Genomic DNA, 23,316 nt, shown 5'->3' on the forward strand with positions numbered 1-23,316 from the left:
TTAGCTTCTAAATTAATAAGCGAGATGGGTCGGTATGAGCCACAGGCCAAGGGATCCCTCCCAGGTTTCAGGAGGATCGCCACTCCAGCCTCCCCCTTAGTTTTGTAAGAGTCCCTCCCTGAAGAACCCCATTAGCCACTCTAACCAATAAAGGCCCCAGTTGTGCCAAGAATTGTTTATAATATCTACTAGTATATCCATCCAGTCCTGGGGATTTGCCATTTTTCAAGGACCGATTACCCCTAATACTTCAGATAACTTAATGGGTTCCTGCAAGAACTCTCTATTCGAGCCCGATAGTTCAGGCAGAAGAATCGAATCAAGGAATCTAGATTGTACCGCCTCATCCTGCGGCTCAGGAGGACCATAATGATGAGAGTAAAAGCAGAAGAATTCCTGTTGAAATCGCCGTATCGGTAACCCGCCACTCCCCTCCCGCAGCTCCACGAATCCGAGTTATAGTGGCCCTGGCCTGTTTAATCCGAATGAACCTGGCAAACTGTGCACTAGCCTTATTATTATGTTCATAAATATTCAAGTGAAAGCGGTCCCGCAGGCGATCTGTCTCACCTACCTGCAGTTGGTATATTTCATCTTTCACGCGTTGTAGTTGGACCAGGATCCGGGGGTCCCACCCAGCTTGGTGAGTGGTTTCTAGTTGTAGCAATCGTGTACGCAATTGAAGAAAGCTTTGGGCTCGCTGACGTTTATATCTAGCCCCCCATTTAACAAGTTCCCCCTTTACCACTACTTTTAAGGCATCCCACAGTGTGGCATCAGAGACTTCCCCATTATCATTCAAATCCATACAATACCAAATAGTGCGTTCCACCGCCTCAACTACCGGCGGGGAACCCAACAAAGATTCATTAAGTCTCCAAAATAGTCTACCTCCCTGATCTAAGAACCCCGTACAGGCCACCCAGACTGGAGCATGATCAGAAATGTGCATCGTCTCAATTTCCACCCATTGCAGCCCTCCCATCTGGTTCCTATGAATCCACAACCCATCCAATCTAGTATAAAAATTTTGAGCATGACAGTAGAAGGTGAATGTCTTTTGGGATCCATGAAGCAACCTCCAACTATCTATGAGGCCCAGTGAGAGCATCATTGTACGAAGTGCTTTAGCAGGGCTCCGCAGCACTCTACGTCCTTCCCCCAAGTGGTCCAAAGAGAGATCTGGTGGAACATTTAAAATCCCCACCTAGGTATACTGCTCCATTCATAAAGGTTCCCAAGTCAGTCTGAAGGCTCCTAAAAAAGGAAGCCTGTGCCGTATTAGGCCTATATACATTTACAATAGTCGGTGGGCGACCCTGCAATATACCCTTGAGAGCCAAACATCTTCCCCCTTTGTCACTGTAGATCTGATCCATCTGGAACCCCAAACCCTTACCAATATGGCCAACCCTCTAGCTCTTTTAGTAGCTCCTCCCCCCTGATGTGTCCATATCTGATCAAATTGAGGTCTACGGAGGAGACCAACATCTCTAGGTCTTAAATGGGTCTCTTGTAATAAGCAAATATCCCATCTTATGTGGATTAAGTCATGAAAGACCATGCTCTGCTTCCCAGGACTATTCAGCCCACTGACATTCCAGGACCCAATGAGAACCTCCGGTTCCTCCTCAGCTCGTCCCCCCTTACCCCCACTATATCGTTTCCCAATGTTCTGTCCATGTTTCCCCTCCCTCCCCCTTTCCCCCCTCCAAGTAGCTGATCTCGCAAACTTCGAGTCAGCCAGTTTGAGAAAAATGAGTCAAATCGAAGAGGCTCTTGAACTCCATACACCCCTTCTCTACAGACGTTCACCCGTTTCACACTCAGCCAAATACCAAAACTTCTCATTTACTGCTCAGCACTCCAGCGATCATACTCAATAAAACAGTCTCATCCAAAGCTAAATACCCCTTTCATACACACTGTGTAAACCCTACAATGAACTGAACCGTGTACAAAAAACATTTCTAAGTAAAATATACAACAGAGAGGAAATCAGGAGCCACAGTGCCTACTTGTCCATCTTTAGAAAAGATAATGTACGGTGCCACAATAGAAAGGAAACATTATATAGATAGCCGAAGTGGACGGCTGAGGATTGTCATCAGGGACCCGAGAATCCCTCCCAACAGGTTCCACATTTGCTCCAGGCATACTCCATTCCTGGTGGTCTGCGGGCAAGCGACAACCCATATCTTTCATGGCCATCCATGCATCCGCCACAGTATCCACTTTACGGTGCTTCCCATTAATAGTGAATAGCAAACCAAATGGGAACAGCCATCTGTAGCGATACCCTTCAGCACGCAGTACTTGGGTAACCTCCCGAAAGGAGCATCGTTTCTGCAGAGTGGCAGTAGCGAGGTCTTGATAAACCCAGACCGCTATCCCTTGCCAAGTGAAGTTGGATCTTCGCCGCACTGCCTGGAGAACTTTTTCTTTCACCAGAAAGTCCCTGAAACAGACAACAATATCACAATTGCCGGTCCCACGGTTCTGCCCCAAACTTCTGTGGGCCTGAAGTAAATTAATCGGGGTCTGTGCCATCCCGTCTTCCTCTCCAAGTAATGAAGCACAAAATCCCTGGATCACCTCACATGCGTCTTTATAGTGCTCCATTTCAGGGACCCCCTTAAATCGTAGATTGTTCCGTCGCGACCTGTTCTCCAGATCTTCGACTTGCTACCTCAGTTCATCGAGTTGTGTCACCACCGAGTCCGCCACTACTGAGGTCTCCTGCAGGGATAACTCCATCCTATCCATCCTGCCCTCTGAGGCCGACACTCTGTCTCCCAGCTCTCTTAACCTCCGCCCGGATCTCTGCGAGGGCCGTCTTCACGTCTGATCGCATTCCCACCATTTCAGATTTGAGATCTCGGAACCAGCGTTCGATGTTCCCCTCCGCCAAAAGTGGCTCACCCTCTGAGGAAGCTGATTTAGGGATACCGGCCTGCGGAGTCGCGTGTATATGCGCCATCTTAGTTTGATTCACCAGCGGGCTGGGCACATGCGATCGCGTTTTAACACTATGAGAGCCCGAGAAGTGGAACTTTTCCAACCTTTTCCTTCTCGTCATACATTCCGAAGTTGATTATCACAAAGAACAGGCTCGCAAACTGCAGCAGAAAGTAAATATAATACTAAAAAGCACGAGCCCCAACGGAGCTCAAGAATTAAGCAGCCATGCTTCCAAGTGATGTCACTTCTTCGATTTCAGCTTTTTACTCTCTGCCCTCTCCCCCTTCCCCTGAGTGTGACATTTCTCCTTCCCCCCTTTCTTCCTTCCCCATCCATCTCTCACATACACTCTCTCTCTCACTCTCACACTCTCTCTTACTCACTCACTCTCACTTTCTGCCTCCTTCACGCTTACTCTCCTCCGGACCTCATTCCCTTCCCCAATCAACATATCTCTCTGTTCCTCCATGTTAGGACCTAAACATAGTTTCAAAAAAGTGGGCTTTCAGCCTGGATTTGAATACTGCCAGAGACAGAACTCGTCGTACCATGTCAGACAGATAGTTCAATACAACTGCATTTACTTCTCTAAGTAACCTGTTATTCACAGTTACAGATATATGGTATGTGCGCTTTTGCTTTGGAAAAGATCTGTGGACTCAATTCTCCCAAAAGCAGAGCTTAAAAACAATTATAGCTCAAAGGCCTAGTGAAGAAAATTGAGATTCTGTGTTTAAAATAAATGTATCCGAGGACTTGCTTATCTTGTATAATTTTTGTGAATTTCCATTACACACCTTCTTTAGAATAAAATCACACAATGTGTCATCATCTTTATTACAGTATGCAAGACCATCTTGATTCCTTTCCTGGTATGAAGTATAAAAGGGCATCTGCACCAAGTATGTGTGATTTGTGTGAAAGAGGAACTGCATTGGGGGGGCATAGTGTTGGAGGTATGTCAGAGAAGAGGGGTCTTTCCCAGCTGGGAGTAGAGTACGAGCAGAAATATAGCCAGATTTTGTCATGAGAGGGAGCACAATTTTGGTAAAATAGGTGCTGATGTGAAGCTGAAGGGACAATTCACAGAGGTTTCATTTCATTCAAATCTGTTTGGGGGAGCAACCACTTCCCTTGTGCCCTTCCCTCCTCTCCCCACTCCCACCCCCACAGCTACGCCTCTGGGTACGATCAAGGTCATATCCCTTCTTCCATCCCTAAGTGTCATTCCCTCTCCCTTCCCTCACTAGTCATGTATTATTGTCCATGCCAGAACCATCCGTCCTCCCTCAATTCCACATCATATCCCCCCTCTCTTCCATTATCTCCTATCCTTCCTTTCCTTTATCTCTGAATGTTTCTTCCTCTTTTTCCATCCCTGAGATTGTACTCCATAACACTGTCTTCTGTCCCTTCCCTGCACCAATCTTGAAGATCCATTTTTAACCCCCCCCCCCAAAAAAAAAAAACAACCTACAAATAAAAACAAATAAATTACCCTGGTGCACAAGTGTCTGTGAATGTGTCGCAGAATTGCAGCTGGATTTTAGCAGCCTTGCTGTAGATTTTGCTTCGTAATGTACCCCTGACTTACTGCAAGAAACTTGGGGATTGTGATTACTATGACCAGCACAATACATCAAAGAGACCCGTTCCCTTCACAAACAGCACATCAGATCTTTGAATAACTAGCAGCTGTCATTCTGTACTACATCACTCATGCTAGATACCATGGGAGAACATCTGTAAAAGCTGTACAGTACAGATCGAACTATCCAGGGACATTGAGGAGGTGATGGTAGGGGGCTTTGGCAACAGTGCAATTCTGTAACATAAAATTTAGGATTTATTATTTCCAGTTGTAGCAGTATTCAGAATATAGTCCTTCCTTCATATATATTGAATTAGAGAATAACACGGGGACAGATTGTCCCCCATCCCGTCCCCGCGTTTTGTCCTTGTCCCTGCCCCATTCCTGTAAGCTCTGCCTCAACCGCACAAGCCTCGAACACTTATGATTTTAACGTGTTTGAGGCTTATGCAGATGAGGACGGAGCTTAGGCATTGGTGGAATGAGGCATTATGACATCACAGTCTGAGCTCTAGAATGTTGCTACTTAATGATTTTAAAGTGTTTGAGGCTTGTGCAGTTGAGGACGGAACTTGCAGGAACAGGGCAGGAACAGGAAAAGAACTCGCCAGGATGGGAAAATGAGTTCCCGTGGGGACAGGGAAATATTTGTCCCAGTGTGATTCTCTACATTGAGTTGTCTTGTGGACCATCAGAATATGGTTGCTTTTGAAGAAAACGCAAAGAAAGGGATCAACAAGTACACAAATGTAAGCAAATAACACCAAAAAAAGTATACAAGCCTACAGAACTGGGAGTAAATATTCATTTACAGAGTCCCAGTGTTTCGGCCAAAGTCCTGCATCAGGGGTCTTTAAAACTGTCTCTAATATGATTCACAAGTAGAGAAGATGGTTCCAATATGAAATAATACCGTAACACTTGAGTTGAATAACTCTGTCAGCGCTTACAATTCTCCAAATGTGACGCAGCTAGAGTAAAATGTGGTACTATGGGGCAGATTCTTAAAGCTAAAATCTGCCTTTAATGTACTCACTAAACCGGTTTCAGCTAATTTAGCGTGCTTGTATTTTAGCGGCAGATTATCAAAATGGCTTAGTGTAATACAACAAGGTCATTAAAATTAAAATGATCACTCAGAGTGATTCTCTAACCTCGTTGTGTCACATTTGCAGCCCAAAATTACCAACAGGTCTAAGCTGTCGTTGCCTGAGCGCTGATAGGAAAGTAAGGTTTGACAACTCAGACTTCCCCACCACCACCTATGCAAATTAAAATAATTATTTAAAAAAAACAAAATTGAAAATTGGTAGGAGAGATGCCCACTCTCTCCTGCCACCATGCAACTCCCCCCACCCCGTGCCTCTGACGACCCTCTCCCTCTTAGCTTACTTAGAAGGCTGTCCAGAGGGATGCCTACTCCCTCTAGCCACCAGACCCGCCTCTTCAAAATGGCGAGCCTTCCCCTCCCCAGTGTATCCTGGGATGCACTGGGGAGGAGTCTGAGGCTCTGATTGGCCCAGGTTTTTTAAGGCTCTTCCTATGGGAGGGGATTTAGGCATCTGGGCCAATCAAATACTTAGGCTCTTCCCTGGTGCATCCGGGGAGGGGCCTAAGGCTCTGGCTCAGATAAAAGGCCCCTCTCATAGGGGGAGAGGGTGGGGGTTGGTGTAGGCACGGGAGGGTTGCGAGGCAGCAGGAGAGAGTGGGCATCTCTCCCGCTGTTGGGGGGTGCAGTTGCTTGGTGGCGGGAATGAATGGGTCTCTCTCCTGCTGCCAAGGGGGTGGGGGGGAGGGTGTTGCTTAGCAGTAGGAGAGAGTGAGCATGAGCGTTCTTTGGAGAATGACTCGCTTTTTTAAAATTGCTACTATAATAGCTGCAACAGCGGCCTATCGTTTTTTAACCTGAATTTTTGAGAATCTAGTCCTATGTTGGGTGCTCAGTTGTGAATGCAAACCCAAGGAGTTAAAAGCTAAGTACTTGATTATATGTTATGCTAATTTGGAGAAAAGAAAGAGTTTATGAATTAAGATTTAATACTTAAAAATTGAATATTTAAAAATTAAAAATGGGTCAATGAGGAATTGGGCTCTTGAGTATAGCACATTTTATTTGAAGCTTATCTTTAAATGTAACCATATTCTGACGGTCCACAAAAAAACATCATATACATTGAGTAATATATATATAGACAGATGTAATGAAAGATGTAAGTTTGATTTTGTAAAGGAATGAAATGTCTAATTAGGGCAGACATGAATGAAATATGTGTGTTAAGATGTGTGCTGGGGCAGTGGCTTCCAGATCAGCCTTTGGGCCACACCCAGCCAGTCAGGATTTCAAGATATCTACAATGAATGTGCACGAGAGAGATTTACAAGCACAGTCTCATTCTATACCAGTGGTCTTAAACATGCGGCCCGGGGGCCACATGCGGCCCGCCAGGTACTATTTTGAGGCCCTCGGTATGTTTATCATAATCACAAAAGTAAAATAAAACAGTTTCTTTGATCATAAATCTCTTTAGCTATAAATGACAATATTATTATTAAGACTTAGCTAAAAGGAAAGATTGATAAACTATAAAGAGTTTTTACCTCATGCAAAATTGTCATTTCTTTAATAAGATATTAACTATTTTTTTCCAAGGCCCTCCAAGTACCTACAAATCCAAAATGTGGCCCTGCAAAGAGTTTGAGTTTGAGACCACTGTTCTATACAGATCTCATGTGCATATTCATTGTGGATATCTTGAAAACCTGACTGGCTGGGTGTGTCTGTGCTTGGAATTTGATTGAGCCCCATCTTGCACAGGATATTGAGGTAGAAACTGGGACATTCTTGTGGGGATGTTTTACAGTTCGACTGTCAAATAGCTCTGAAAAGCAGTATACCAAAACTTACAAGAGTTAATTTAGAAATATGTATAGTGGGGGCAGCGATTTCAAACACCTGTACATGCATTTTCAGCTGAAACCGAAATTCTGCCCCACCCCCTCCACTCCCCTCCCCTCCCCTCACACACACAACCACCCATAGGACTTTTCCAATGTCTGCCTTAAGAAGCTCTGTTGGTCTAGTGTCCTTTTCAGGGCAGGAGCGAGCCTCACTCACTCCTGCCTCTGTTGACAAGAGATCGCTCCTCAAATTGGCTGTGGCAATCTCGTGAGGCTGCTGTGACTTCCCATTTTGACTGCACAGATGGCGCAGGCAGGAGCGAGTGGGGATTGCTTCTGCTCCAGAAAGGCCACCAGGACACCAGTAGGCCCGGGGAGAGCCTTTGGGTGGTTCGGGAGAGATGGGCGACCAGAGGGAGGCCATATCTCTGCCGGGAGCAGGCGCAAGGATTTCGGCTTTGGTTCTAGCCAAAACCAAGTAGCAAATTTTGGCCACAGATTAGCTTTTGGCCAAACCAAGACCCCTGGTTTCAGTCAGTCTCAATGTTGGATATGTGGAAAGAGTTTCCCAAATATAGAAAATGCATGGAGTACAGTTGTATGTGTATGATGTGTAAATTACGTGTGAGAGAAAGAGACTCCTAGCCATTTAAATTGGCCGGTCTGGGGATAACCAGTCATTTTCAGTGGATGGTGCCACTGAAAATGCCTGGTTAGTGCCCAAGCTGAAACTGACTATTTTGGGGGTGTTGTGGGGGTGGTGTCGGCACTTAACTGGCTAAGATAACTGCATAAAATAGAGCCACATCAAATGCAGTCCTGTCTTCAAAGCTGGTTAAGTGCTGAATATCAACTTAGCCGTCTAAGCTTTTGCTGGCTCCCTATACCCGGAAATTCAATGCTGGAGCCTGGACATGGCCTGTCATTGAATTTCAGGGTATAATGCTAGGAGTGGTCATCAAAATACTATATTCAGTCTTTTCACATTTGATATGAAAAATATTTCTACTCCATGTAAGTAATTCATCCTAATATTTCAGGTCTATGATATTCCTCCCACTTCTGTGAAGGGGCCCATGTATACAGGTTCAGCTGGAGAGCTTGCAGCACAGGGGGTGTACGATATACCTCCCTCCCAAGGGGTAAGTTTCTGTCTCCGCAATTTGTTAGATAAATTTAATTCTCAGATCTGTATATGTAATAGCTATCAACCAGTTGTCCCCAGCCATTTCCTAGAGCAGTGTTCCTCAAGTCGGTCCTGGAATACGCCCTTGCCAATCAGGTTTTTAAGATACCGTATTTGCCGGCGTATAAGACGACTTTTCAGTACCTTAAAATCCTCCCCAAAGTCGGGGGTCGTCTTATACGCCGGGTACTGTTTACATCACAGTTCTTCAACCGCCGGTGCTGGTCCGCAGAAAATTCCTGCCGGTCCGCACAGGACCGGCGAGATGGACCCGTTAAATTTTCTGCCCCGATGGTGTTTGCAGAAATCTTCTGTTCCTCCCAGCCTCGGGCGATCAAGACAGGCAGTCATTCCCTCTGTGAGTCTCGCCTATGCGGAAACAGGAAGTTGAAACAAAATAGGCGGGACTCAGAGAGGGAAGGTCCCGACGTTTGCAGCCTGTCTTGATCGCTGCCCCTGCTGAGTCGCCGAAGAGGGCCCCGGGAAAGGTGCAGGTAGAAGGGAGATGGTCAGCGGTGCACGGGGGGTCAGCGTGTGGATTGGGGCCATCAGCAGCGTCTGTGCTTAGAATCTGCCTACGTGCAGGATGCGGCGGGTAGGATGCCTCTGGCTCATCTTGGGCGGCAGGGCCTGCGGTGCAAAGCTGTTTTTGCCGGTTTGGGGGGGTTGCGAATCTGCAGGGCACAGCAGGAGTAAGATCATGGAGCGCCTTCGACAGTGGCTGTGTCCTCTCCTAGCAGCTCTGTACTTACCAGGGCAGTGATTCACTTTGGCAACTTCCCCTTTCCTCAGAGGCGGCAACGGACCCAAGGCTGCCTAAGGAAATCACTGCTGCAGGCAAGTACTGAGAGCTGCTGGAAGGAGAGGAAGCCACTGTTGGAGGCTGGGAAGCTGATGGATAAAGGGAGAGCTGCTACTGCACCTGGAGAGAGGTAGAAAGAGAGATGCTGCTGGGAGGGGAAGAAGGGGTAGTCTTATACGGCGAGTATATAACAAACTCTATATTTTAACTGTAAAAGTTGGGGGGTCGTCTTATACGCCCAGTCGTCTTATACGCCGGCAAATACGGTACCTACAATGAATATGCACGAGATTGCTTTGCATGCACTGCCTCCATTGTATGTAAATCTCTGGCTCCGCCCTCAGAACACCCTCAAAATAGCTGGCTCTGAGATAGGCACGAACCACATTTTCACCAGCATTAACTGGTTAAGTGCCACTGAAAATGACTGGTTAGCTCCGAACAAGTGGTTTAACTAGCTAGGAGCCAAACCTGGCTGCTTAAATTGCTTTGAATATCGACCCGATAACTGCCGAATATCACATTCAGCTAGATAACTAACTATGAAGAACCATATAAAGGCGGGACAGTGTTTTATGCCGTCCTATTTATACAGCTATCTGAGCCGGTTAAGTGCTAAAAATCAGTACTTAAGTGACTAAGTGCCGACTCTGCCCCCATCCTAACTAGGCTTTTTCAGTTAAGTGCTGCTGAAAATGCCTGGTTAGCCCCAGACAACAATTTAAATAATTAGGATACTTTCCTGGCCTTTTAAATAGTTTTGCATATTGCGCTCATGGTGTAAGTTTATAAAGATATTTTACACATATATACTGACATGTATGAGTGGAAATGGCTTACATTACCAATATAAGTCTAGGAGTATATATTCAAATTACCCTTATGGTGAAAACAAATAATTAACTAATCATCCAATCACCTGGTTATTTATATATATTTCATATTAATTTTAATTGTGTAATTTTAATTTATTAAACTACCCCACACAAGTCAAATCCAGTTAATCCAGAACCAATCGTTACTATCGCATCCAATCGTAAAGTGGAGAGAAAAAAGCTCCAGATATAAAGAGCTAAACCCCGATGGAGTACGCAAAGCAGGATGGCTCACCTTCATTCATAGGCTGAAAAAACTTCACCAGATGATTCCCAGGATGTTGAGATAATTTGAGTTATCGCACATTACACTATAAATTTTGTTAGGTAATAATAAGCAGCAAACACAATATAGGCGAACAGCAATACATAAACAAAACATAAAAATTGCCACTGCTGAGTCAGACCAGTGGTCCATCATGCCTAGCAGTCCGCTCACGCGGCGGCCCTCTGGTCTAAGACCAGCACCCTAACTGAGACTAGCCCCATCAGCACACGTTCTTGTTCAGCAGAAACTTGTCTAACTTTGTCTTGAATCCTTGGAGGGTGTTTTCCCCTATAACAGCCTCTGCAGTCCCAAATCCCTCCCCAAGATGAAAGTCAATATATGGTGCAATAGTAGCTGGATTCTTGTCCAAAGTTTATGCATAAGCACAAAAAAAGCCAAAATGCACCAGCTAGGAGTCAAAAATGCCCATTTCAGATTCCAAAGTTCAAACTACTTCTCTCACTTTTTATTCTCTCTTAGCAACAGCTGCAACAAACTCCTGACAGGGCTCCCATTTTGCAGATCCACCCACTATGTCAGGGGACAAAATTCAAAGTGCTTTACTTTACTTCATTGGCTGAATAATACAATAACCCTTTCTATCTGAGGCTTTTTCTGCATTTTATGATTGGATGTGATAGTAGCAATTGGTTCTGGATTGAGTGGATTTGACTTCTGTGGCGTGATTATATATCCAATCTTCTCTGTGTTAAGTGTGTGTTTACTAAATAACGCTCATGGAGGATTTTATTTTGAAATCTAATCTAATCTAGTCTTCGATTTATATACCAGGTCATCTCCCAGCGGAGCTCAACTCGGTTTACATGTAATTAAACACCAGCAAAAAAAGCAAACAAGAGCATAAGAGAAAATAAGTGTTGTAGAGCAATCAATTCATTGAATAATAATAATAACTTTATTCTTTTATACCGACATAACCAAAAGTTCTAGGCGGTTTACACTAAAAAGAGCTGGACAATCAGCAAAATACAATAATACAGTACTCCCGCGATATTCGCGGGAGTTCCGTTCCAGGAAATCCTGTGAATGCTGAAAAACCGTGAATATGGTTTTTAGCAGGCGAGATGGGAGAGGCAGGAGAGGGCAGCCGGAGCGCCAGCGAGTGAAGGAAATCACTCGCGGTATGCTACGACCGCTTCTTCCTGCACTAAAGTCGGGCCTCACCAATCAGGAGCTGCTTTTGACACGCAGCTCCTGATTGGTGAGGCTCGACTTTAGTGCAGGAAGAGGCGGTCAGAGCATACCGTGAGTAATTTCCTTCACTCGCCGGCACTCTGGCTGCTCTCTCCTGCCTGGTCATTCGTGGTCAGAAAATCCGCGAATGACCGGGACCGCGAACCGCAAATGACCGGGGGAACACTGTACAGTAAAAAATACAAATATTTGTAAAATAGAATTTCAATAATAAAACTCACTAAATAATAAACTTATCGAACAAAGTGGTCTTAATTAATTTCCAAAAACTGCAATAGAATAACATAGCTTGCTGAATACATTTACCTAACCAAGATTGTTGCCTACCAGCTTGAAATGCTAGGGTCCTATCTAAGAAGGTCTTATATCTACACCCATTAATATTTGGATAAGCAAATAAGTAGAAGTTTCTAGTTTCTCTTGATGGTCTATGCAACACAAAATGAGGAAAAAGGTAAGCTGGAGACAATCCCAATATCAGCTTAAAGCAAATACAGGAAAATTTGAATAATACTCATGCCTCCAAAGGCAGCCAATGAAGTAAACGATAATATGAACTAATATGGTCGTTCTTTTTTAAACCAAAAATCAATCTAACAGCTGTATTCTGAATTATCCTTAATTTCCTTAGAATTCTTTTGGGTGCTTCTAAATAGATGATGTTATAATAGTTTAAAATAGATAAAACTAATGCCTGCACCAATAGTCTGAACGATAAAGGATCAAAATTTTTTTTATGGTTCTTAATTTCCACAATGTAAAAAAGCATTTTTGAACCACTAAGTTTGTGTGTTCAGCTAGTGTTAAATGTCGGTCTAGTGTGACTTCCAGAATTTTGATAGATTTAATAATCGGATAGTCATGACCATTAAGATGAAGCAATGAGTTTGTTATTTTGTCTTTGGGACTAGCCAAGAAAAGTTTGGTCTTTTCCGTATTAAGTTTCAGTTTGAAATTAATTGTCCACTGTTCTATCTGAGTGATAATAGAAGATATCTGGTTCAAAATTTCAGTGGTAAAATTATTTAGAGGGATTAAAATAGAAATGTCATCTGCGTATATATAAAATTTTACATCTAAACTCTGTAATAAATGTCCTTAACCCTTTCAGGACCATAAGGATCGTAGGCCAATTTTTCTGGTTTTGACGACATTTTTATGGTAAAAAGGGCTTGCAGATGCCAAAAAATTGATTTTTTTTGTGAAATATCATTATTTTTTTTTTTTTAAATCACACTTCTGGCTTATGGACAGTGTGGCAAGTGAATCTTCTTGTCAATCTGGCAACGACGCTAATGAATGAATGTCGGAACCAGTTTGTTTACATAAAGGCAGTATCATATGGAATCCGTACATATCAAATTTAGAACTGTAGACTATCCCAATCAAAATTTATAGGATTTTAAAGTTATGGGACAAATATGTCCCTTGGTCCTGAAAGGGTTAAGGGGAAATGTAGATGTTGAATAAAGTAGGCGATAGCAGAGAACCTTGGGGCACACTAGATGGTAAACTGTTCAAATATTGTGTAAATAAAGTTTTTAGGACTTTACGAAATTGTTGTAACTGACCTATCAATCTGACAGTCAGAAAGCCCATTCCACATTTCTACCAATTTATAAGCAAAATATTGACTGAGTTTCCCGGCCGATTTAATTCCTCTGAAGGAAAGGAACAGTAGTTTATATCTCTGTGTATTCCTCGAATGGCAAGATTTAAGGGTATTCCAGTATAAGGGGACCAAAGGACCCAATATTCCATAGAGAAGCTTAAAAATGACGCAGGCGCATTTAAACTGGATCCTAAAACGGATTGGGAGCCAATGAAGCTTTCTCAACAGAGGGCTGACATGATCGTACTTTCTTTTCCCAAATCCTCTGTGCTAGCTAGCCTTGACTTTTCAAAGGGAAGCTCCATGGCATATTTCCTTTTGAAAATGTTTGCCTTTAATGTCAATTGTTTTTATTAGCACCACTTTCTACTTTTAAAAAGACAAAAACAAATCCTAACTATATATTTTCCATAAAATATTAAAAGCATTTCACTTTAGCAACCTCCTGAGTCTGAGTTTGAAAAAAACAACACACCCTTATCACCCCTATCCCCCTGAGCAAGCATTGTAAATCTGTAATTTGTGTTCCAAACTTTAGCACTTAATAACACAGTACAGAACAAAATTGGAGTTCTGAACCAAAGATTTACTTAAAAAATAGTCTTCAATGAAAAAGGGCGGGCTTTGCAACAGTAACAGTACAGAATATAAAGGTAACAGATTTAGGGCTAGATTCACTAAGCCCACCGATCAAGTTCCAACCACTTAGTGACCTGATTTCCCTCTGATTCACTAACCTCTGTCCCGATCATCCTCCAATCCGCACATGCAAATGAGGGGGAATGGCATTCAAATGTAGGCACTAAAAAAAATGTGATTCACTAAAAAAAAAAAAAAAGCAACACCAACTGAGTTGGCCAATCAACAAACAAGTGACTGCTAGGGACCAGTCGTTCACCTCGTTTCTGACTGCTCTGCCCCGAATCTCCTGCTTTCTGCCCTGAAGGCGTGATTCTCCTGCCGCCCTGCTCTGCCCTAATTCTCTCCGACTCCTGCCGTTCCCCGCTGTGCAAGCCTGTGATTTTAACCCACATGTTTAAAGCGTGTAAAAACCACGAGCTTGCGAAAAAGTAAAAAAAAGAGTAAAAAGGAAAGTAAAATTTAGCTCTGCCAGGCTTTAAAGAGATCCGTCGCTCAGTTGGGAAGCATGATTCCGATTAGAGAATGACACGGTGGCGGTTACCCGCGGCTAGCCGCGTTCAGCCGCGGGTAACCCGCCAAAACGGTGACCAAAAAAACTGGTCACCGCAAGTTCGGGGACAAGGCCATTCACCACCCCGTGGAGCAGTGAATGGTAGCACAGGGCGGTGAACAATCTTGAACGCGCAGTGACCAAGCGTTCGAACCGGCAGCCCACTCTCTTCCACCGGCCATCCATGTATCTCCCTCCCTCCTTTTCCCTGACCTTTTCTTCTTAAAATGGTGATTTCTATAAGGCTACCAGCTGTATTACAGCCGGAGCCTTGAAGTCGCATTGCGTTGCCTGCTGGTAAAAGTCTCCTCTGACGCAACTTCCTGTTTCCGGTTGCATCGGAGGAGACTTCTAGCAGGCAACCCGACGCGACTTCAAGGCTCTGGCTGTAATACAGCTGGTAGCCTTATAGAAATCGCCATTTTAAGAAGAAAAGGTAAGGGAAAAGGAGGGAAATGCACGGCTGGCCGGCGGGAGGGAGCTGCTGGACCGCTTGAAGGGTGCTGGGGGTGGGGAGATGGAGAGGAGAAGACGGGAACGGGGTCGGGGCGGTGAAAGAGAAGCGGGGCGGTGAAGGGGACGGCAGAGACGGGGACGGGGCGGTGAAAGGGACAGTGGGGACGGGGTGGTGACGGGGACAGAATTTTTCCCCGTGTCATTCTCTAATTCCGATCACCCTCATTTGCATGAGGGCGATTCGTGAATCAGCCCCCCGGAAACGGATCGGATCCATGCCCTTTGTTGAATTAATGACTGCAAGGCCTAGATTCACTAAGACTCTCCAATCCCCAAGGCTCCTCTCTTATCTGTTGAATACCTCTCAGAGCTGATGTGGTCACAGACAGTGGCGTAGTAAGGGGGAAGCAGGGGGAGGTTGACTGCCCTGTGCGCCGTCATCATGGGGGGGGCGCTGGCACCTTTCCGCCACCCCCCCCCCCAATACCACTTGCTGCTTGTGCCGGCCTCTGCTCCTTTCTGATGTCACTTCCTGATCGCGATACCGGGACATGTCGTCGGAAGGGAGCCGAGGCTGGTGTGATCAGCGCTTGGAAGACGTTGCTTGTGCCAGCAAACATTTCTGGCTCCCTGGCCCTCCTTGCTCAGAACCAAGGGATATTTGCCATATCAGTGGTTTTCAACCCAATCATCGGGATACAGATAACAAGGCAGATTTTCAGGATACCCAGCATGAATATGCATGAAAGAGATTTGCATACAGTGGAGTTAGTGTATGCAGATTTGTCATATGCATATTCATTGTATATATCCTGACTAGCTAGGTGTATACCGAGGACTGGTTGAGAACCCCTCTACACTATATTATCTCCTTCATTTCAGGATCAGTGACTCTATACTGCTATCTTGTACTCTAAAACTGCTTAATTCCGTCCAGGGAATTGCAAAGGCCTAAGCAACCTAGTCGCCTCTCACTGTATCTCTGATCCTTTTGGTACATTGGCTAGGCTAGCTAAAGATTCTTGTCCCCTTGCTGAATGGTACTGTTGCCAATGAATCTGAATCTAAAGACAAGAATTTCAAATGAGACTGAGGTATTATACTACACTTCTCCCTCCGTATTCACTGTGATGGGGGATTAACAGACCCACAAATACAGAAAAACCACGAATAACTTTTTCATATGTTCGCTGTTTTCTATTAAAAACCATCGTGAATAGGGTGAAACCGCGAATAACATGGTGGGAGACCTGGCCTGTTCCTGAAGGAGAGGCAAAAACACGGTGAAGAAAGTGCTGGGAATCTGCGATTTTCTCTGTAAACATTTGGAATCGGTGATTTCTCTATGCAAGCTGATGTAATTTGGGGGGAGGAGCCAGCAAGCTAAAAACCATGAATAATCGAAATCGCGATTGGTGAAACCGTGAATACAGAGGGAGAAGTGTAATCCATTTCCCTCTGAAAAGGGGTCTCTTCCTATCATCTCACTAGTCAGGAGAGCCCTGTTCTTGTTCTGGAAACTGTAGAGGTGCAATAATTTAGTAGAGCCACTAGAGGTCTCTGCCAAAAACCTCAGAGGTCTTTCTAAATGCTTTTGAAGAGACCATAATGGTACAGAGAATGTAACTTTCTTTCAAAATATGAAACTTTCACCAAGACAACCAGATGGTCTCTGTAACTGCTGGTCTTCCAGGTATCTGCTTAAGAGTCCAGAGCTCTGCAGCTGTTTGGCATGTGTCAAACTCAAAATCCCAGTGCAGGTGTCTGCTAATATGAGGTTATTTATTCTCCTACGGAGGCTTTTTCTATGTTAGGCACCTAAGGGTATTAATTTACTCGACTCAAAAAAGCAGGGTAGCTGACATGATCTTTTAAAAACATGTTATAGCAAAATTACAAGAGAGGCTAAAAGTGGATTTATAGAACTCATGTGTTTGAATACTTCCCTCTGAATTTCATGCATAGTGATAGTCAGGGTTTCCTAGAAGCAAGGCCTTACTTGGTTTGTATTTTTTTTTTTTTTTTTACAACCTTAAGTCCTTACCTCCCCGTGATGTTAGTTTTAAGTTATGTCATTCCCCTATTCACTAAATTTGGTGATTTTTTCTTCCCCTGTTTTTTTTTTTTTTTTTAAATAAAAAACATTTGCTTTTAAATATATTTTATTAATTGTAAACTGCCTTGATATTATTTTGTGATAAATGGTATATCAAGATATTAGTAAACTTGGAAACTTGCAACTGAGATAATTACCACCCTTACACTTAAAGCCAGATGTGCAGTGAAGTTTTCTGCCTATCTGTCTTTTTAGTTTCATCTGAGCTCATTAATAGCATGAAAATAAGTCTTGTGCTAAGTGTACATGTTTTCTCTGTGGTTTAGAGTAGGATCTAAATTGCATCTTTCTTCAAACGTTTTATTTTTTCATCTTTTTAATAGCTTAATTACTGTGTATTACATCCATTTTATTAAACCTTTTTTTTTCTTACCAGATTTGCGCTATCTCAGCTTCCATCCGCCGAGATAGTGTAGCAGCAATGGAGAAGGCCTATGACTTTCCACTTTCCATGAAACCAAGACCTGAAGGAGTTTACGATGTCCCTCCCCCAAGCACCAAGGCAGTGGCAGCAGAACTCAGTCCAAAAAATCATAGTGACGTAGAAGCAACCTCAGATTCATTTTCAAGAAAGCATTGCCTCTACGATAGTCCATTAAGTCATCAAAATCAGCTACTGGGGCAGCAGGTGTCTCTGCTGAAGGGTGTGTATGATATCCCTCGAGGGGTTCCATTCCCAGTACAGCAGGATGGTGGTGGTGATGGCTTCAATCCAGAAGGACGAGATGGGGTCTATGATGTACCACCCATAGTCACACAGGATACTAAAGGAATGCAAGATGTCGCCGATGGGATGAACAGATTGTCTTTCTCCAGCACAGGAAGCACCAGGAGCAACATGTCCACTTCTTCCACCACATCAAAGGAATCCTCGGTGTCGGCATCTGCTTTTCAAGACAGGCGACTGGGTCTAGATCCAGACACAGCCATAGAAAGACTGTACTGGCACCAGCAGATGGTGGAGGCATCTGTCTCCAAACTGAATTCATTTGTGAACTCTGAGTGGCGGTCTTACATGTATATGGAAAAGTATATCAATGAAATCCATACTGCTGTGGATAAGATGGAGCAGTCTCTACTTGAGTTTATTCAGTTTGCAAAAGGGGCAACAGCGAATGCTTCCTGCCTAACAGAACCTAGCCTGCATAACAAAATGAGACGGGAGCTACAAAGACTAGAGGACTCCTACCAGATCTTATCCCAGACTAACCAGGACCTGAGTGGCTGCAGTTGGTCTCTAAATGTCCTAGCTACAAATAAAACTCACAACAAATGTGACAACTTGGAACGATTTGTCATGGTAGCAAGGACGGTCTCAGATGATACCAGGCAGTTGACTACCACAATCAGCATCAATGCGGAACTCTTATTCAAACGCTTGACTGGCAGCCCCCAGTTGAAGCAGGCTTCAGAGAACCTGCTGAGCACAGCTGACTATATTTACCATAGCCCACAGAGCCATGCACCCCAAGGAGAAAAAGCGCAGGATCACTGCAAGTTGTACTCTCCGGTTACATACAAAGAGCAGCATACAGAATATAGCAGTAGTGGCTCTGAGAAGAGCTGGATGGATGACTACGATTACGTTCATTTACAGGTGAGCAAATAGCTGTATGACTAGGATGATCTAATCCGCATTAAGTGGTTTCCATGTAATGGTATAATCTGAAAAAAGGTACCATAATGCATTTTTCTATCCAGGCTTTACTTTTCAGCAGAGAAGGCCTAAAGCAGGCTTGTCCTAGTTCAATTCTCAAGGCGTGCAAACAGGCATATTTTCAGGATATCCTGAATGAATATGCATGAGAGAGATTTGCATACAGTGGAGGTAATGACCATGCAGATCTCTCATGCATATTCATGAGGAATATCCTGGAAAATCTGATTTGTTTATGGGCCTTGAACTGAACTTGGAAAAGCCTAGTCTAAAGCCTAAGGAGAGGAATAGAAATGACGACACCCAGACAAAGAAGCAGGCATTCTTTTATTTAAGATCCAAACAGAGAGGTCCTCCTCAGATTTAGGTGTAAAAAAACATGGATCCCTATATTCAATTACTCTGTTCTCTCACAAAACAGTAAATAATAGATGGAGAGGAGAGGAAATAATTAGTGCCTGGGTGATGATAGTTGAAGTTGAAAGATTGTAACTTTTTTGCCTGGTTTGTCTAATTACTTTTAGAGCAGTGGTTTCAAACTCGCGGCCCAGGGGCCACATGCGGCCCGCCAAGTACTATTTTGAGGTCCTCGGTATGTTTATCAGAATCAGAAAAGTAAAATAAAACAGTTTCTTGATCATATGTCTCTTTAGCTATAAATTACAATATTATTATTAAGACTTAGCCAAAAGGAAAGATTTATAAACTATAAAGAGTTGTACCTCATGCAAAAGTGTCATTTCTTTAATGAGACATTAACTATTTTTTCTGAGGCCCTCCAAGTACCTACAAATCCAAAATGTGGCCCTGCAAAGGGTTTGAGTTTGAGACCACTGCTTTAGAGGCACTTATGCAATATACCTGTAAAGAAGAGCAGAGTTCTAAATCATTCTCACAGGTCCTTAGAAATCTGACACTACAAATTTTAATTGAGAAAATTTAAAAGGATACAATGGGAAGAATATTAATGGTTATTTTTATATGATATACTACCTTTCCTCCATGGATATAAAAGCGATTTACAATACATTGAATAGTAATCAGGTACTCTTAAGCATTTTCCTGATCTGTCCTGATAGGCTCACAATCTAACTATTGTACTTGGTGAAGTGGAGGGTTTAGTAACTTGCCCAGGGTCACAAGGAGTAGTGCTGGAATTTGAACCTCTGCAACCTCAGGGTGCTGAGGCAGCAGCTCTATCCACTAGGCCAAATATCTTGGGTACTATACTTGGTCCAGAAATGTTGACATGAAACAATAGGCTTAGACCTCAAAGTGTGTTTTCTGAGGCCTGTATGGCCTCACATTGCTGTGTTCCACTGAGAAAGTCACCCCTTCCATATGCTCACAGATTATACTGGATCTCTCTCTTAACATTCAGTCAGTTCCCATGGTTTTTTTAAAACTGAGGTCGATTGTAATAAATTACACTATCCTTTAGCACAGTGGTTTACTTTTGCTTTTCTCTGCTAACTTTAACTGCTGATACAATAAGCATTTTAGCATGTCAAGGCTTGGCACTGAATTTTTAGGTTTGTGGAGCCATCTAATGAATAGTCAGTTAAGAGCAATATTCAGCACTTAACCAGCATCACATATAGACAGGACTGACTTTTATGCAGTCCTGTTTATGCTATATGACTTTGGCTGATTAAGTAATGAATATTATATAGTAATAAACCAGAACCCGGTATATATATTAAAGTCAATTATTTCAATAGAGTATGAGTATGCCTCAGCCCCACCACTCCACCGCTGTGCTATCTCTTGACTGCGGAGAGAATTATGTGGCACTTCATCATTGGCTGCTCGTAACCATATTTATCGTATCCCTGTTCATTAAAGTGTTTATAACTATTTTTTAATTATTTGCAGTTTTACTAAAATAAGTGTACTTAGCTCATATGCTTAGCTGTTGTCAGCCAACGCCTGGGAGTTTCGCACCAACAGGCGCTGTGTCAAGGGTCTCCCTGTAAAAAATCATTAATAAAGAACCGTTAGTGTGAATTTTATCCTAACCGTCCCTCCTATTAAAATGTACAATCTCATTAGCTGAGGCATACTCATACTCTATTGAAATAATTGACTTTAATATATATACCGTGTTCTGGTTTATTACTATATGATTTGCTGATATTTGATCCCGGCAAAATGACAGTTATAAAAGCGGCCATTCACTTGGAGGCTATAAGTAATGAATATTGGCACTAAACCAGTGCTGACTCCGCCCCCTGGAATACCCCCCAAATAGGTGGTTTTCAACGACAGTAATTGGTTAAGTGCCGCTGAAAATGACCAGTTAGTCCCAAACAGGCGATTTAATCAGCCAGGAGCCACATCTGGCCAGTTAAATCGCTTTGAATCAGCCCAATTGATTTTTTTTTTAATAACATACAGGTAAGTTTTTATTGCTCTTGGAGTTGGTAGATAATAGAGAATGACAAATTTTTTACCCGTCCCCATGGGAGCTCATTTTCCCTTTCCGTCCCCACAAGTTCTTTTCCTGTCCTTGCCCCATTCCTGCAAGCTCCATCCTGCACAAGCCTCAAACACTTTAAAAATCATAAGTGTTTGAGGCTTGTGTGGTTAAGGCAGAGCTTTCAGGAATGGGACAGTAACAAAACTCACGGGGACAGGACAGGGAAAATGCATGATCAACCAGCTCTTCCTGCACTTCACAGCTCAGATTCATTGAGAGTAGAAAATGACACGGGGACAAATTTTTCCCATCCCCGCAGGAACTCATTTTCCTGTCTCATCCCTGTGCGTTCTTTCCCTGACCCTGCCCCCATACCTATAAGCTCTGTCCTCATCTGCACAAGCCTCAAACACTTTAAAATCATAAGTGTTCGAGGCTTGTGCGGTTAAAGCATAGCTTACAGCAGGAGTAGAGAACTCCGGTCCTCGAGAGCCTTATTCCAGTCGGGTTTTTAGGATTTCCCCAATGAATATGCATTGAAAGCAGTGCATGCAAATAGATACTCATGCATATTCATTGGGGAAATCCTAAAAACCCGACTGGAATACGGCTCTCGAGGACTGGAGTTCCCTACCCCTGGCTTACAGGAATGGGGCAGTGACAGCGACAAAACTTACGGGGACGGGATAGGGAAATTGAGTTCCCGTGGGGACAGGGAAAAATTTGTCCCCGTGTCATTTTCTAGTAGATCATTCTTCCAGGGCTGGATTTAGGCATAGAGAATACAGGCAAAAGGCATCATAAACTGTCTCCATCCTCTCTCTTTCTGCAATTTCTAAAGCACTCCATGCTTTTTTTTAGCATTGGCTAGCTCAGTGGTTCCCAACCCTGTCCTGGAGGAACACCAGGCCAATTGGGTTTTCAGGCTAGCCCTAATGAATATGCATGAAGCAAATTTGCATGCCTATCACTTCCATCATATGCAAATCTCTCTCATGCATATTCATTAGGGCTAGCCTGAAAACCCGATTGGCCTGGTGTTCCTCCAGGACAGGGTTGGGAATCACTGGGCTAGCTGGAATATTTTCATTTTGTTTCATTTGCAATATCGTTGAGCACATTTTTATTTGGGTTTCCTTGACTCTTTTGTCATTACGGGAACAGTGTCGTTAAAAGTGCACACTCCTTGCAAACAGTGTGCAATATTTGCAAAAATGGCATGCTCCTTCCTAATGGTGTTTGCATGTATGCACTAATTAATGCGTGAATGATGGTTCATGCATGTTTACACTCTTGGAAAAGAGTGTGTGCAAACTTTCCAAAGGGGGTGGACTCTCTGCATATACTTGAGGCTTCCATATATGGTACCCAGATTTACACACCCAAGCATTCCTGAGATGTGCATGCAAATTAATTGAATAATAAGCTCTGTCAAAGAAAAATGGGGAGACCGTGAAAACAATCCACCGATGAAAACGAAAACAAAAAACTGGATACAGATGTTCTGAAGATAATTTATTAAACACTGACATATAAAAACATGAAAATTCAATTAAAAAGTACAATGATAAAAAATAAAGTGATAAAAATCGGACCCTACACAGTCCATGTTTCGGCAAACACGCCTTCCTCAGGGGTCCAATGGTTTGCAAACTCACATATAAAGAATTGTTTTGCTACTTCATCTTGTCTGCGGTGTTCTTTGCTCACATGTTTAAAGACAATAGACTGTTTTCAGTCCAATTCTTTATATGTGAGTTTGCAAATCATTGGACCCCTGAGGAAGGCGTGTTCGCCGAAACATGGACAGTGTAGGGTCCGGTTGGATTTTTATCACTGTATTTTTTTATCATTGTACTTTTTTAATTGAATTTTCATGTTTTTATATGTCAGTGTTTAATAAATCATCTCCAGAACATCTGTATCCACAGTTTCTTGTTTTTGTTTTCATCGGTGGATAATAAGCTCTGAACCATCAATAACTAGATGCTAACAGCCAATTATTGAGGTTAAATGACACTGATTAGAATTTGCATGGGTATCTAGCTGTGTACTATTCTTTAAGGCA

At 43.2% G+C, this 23,316-nt stretch overlaps 1 protein-coding gene across 1 annotated transcript in view; it reads left to right on the forward strand.

The window, feature by feature from the left end:
- Positions 1–23,316, forward strand: part of NEDD9 (neural precursor cell expressed, developmentally down-regulated 9) — a 136,526-nt gene that overhangs the window by 102,318 nt on the left and 10,892 nt on the right. Inside the window, exons 4-5 of the mRNA XM_033934671.1 lie at positions 8,491–8,592; positions 17,549–18,769. Of these exons, the coding sequence (XP_033790562.1) occupies positions 8,491–8,592; positions 17,549–18,769 (1,323 nt within the window). The remainder of the gene's footprint in view (positions 1–8,490; positions 8,593–17,548; positions 18,770–23,316) is intronic.

Source organism: Geotrypetes seraphini, chromosome 2, assembly GCF_902459505.1.
Source record: "Geotrypetes seraphini chromosome 2, aGeoSer1.1, whole genome shotgun sequence".
Lineage (NCBI taxonomy): Eukaryota > Metazoa > Chordata > Amphibia > Gymnophiona > Dermophiidae > Geotrypetes > Geotrypetes seraphini.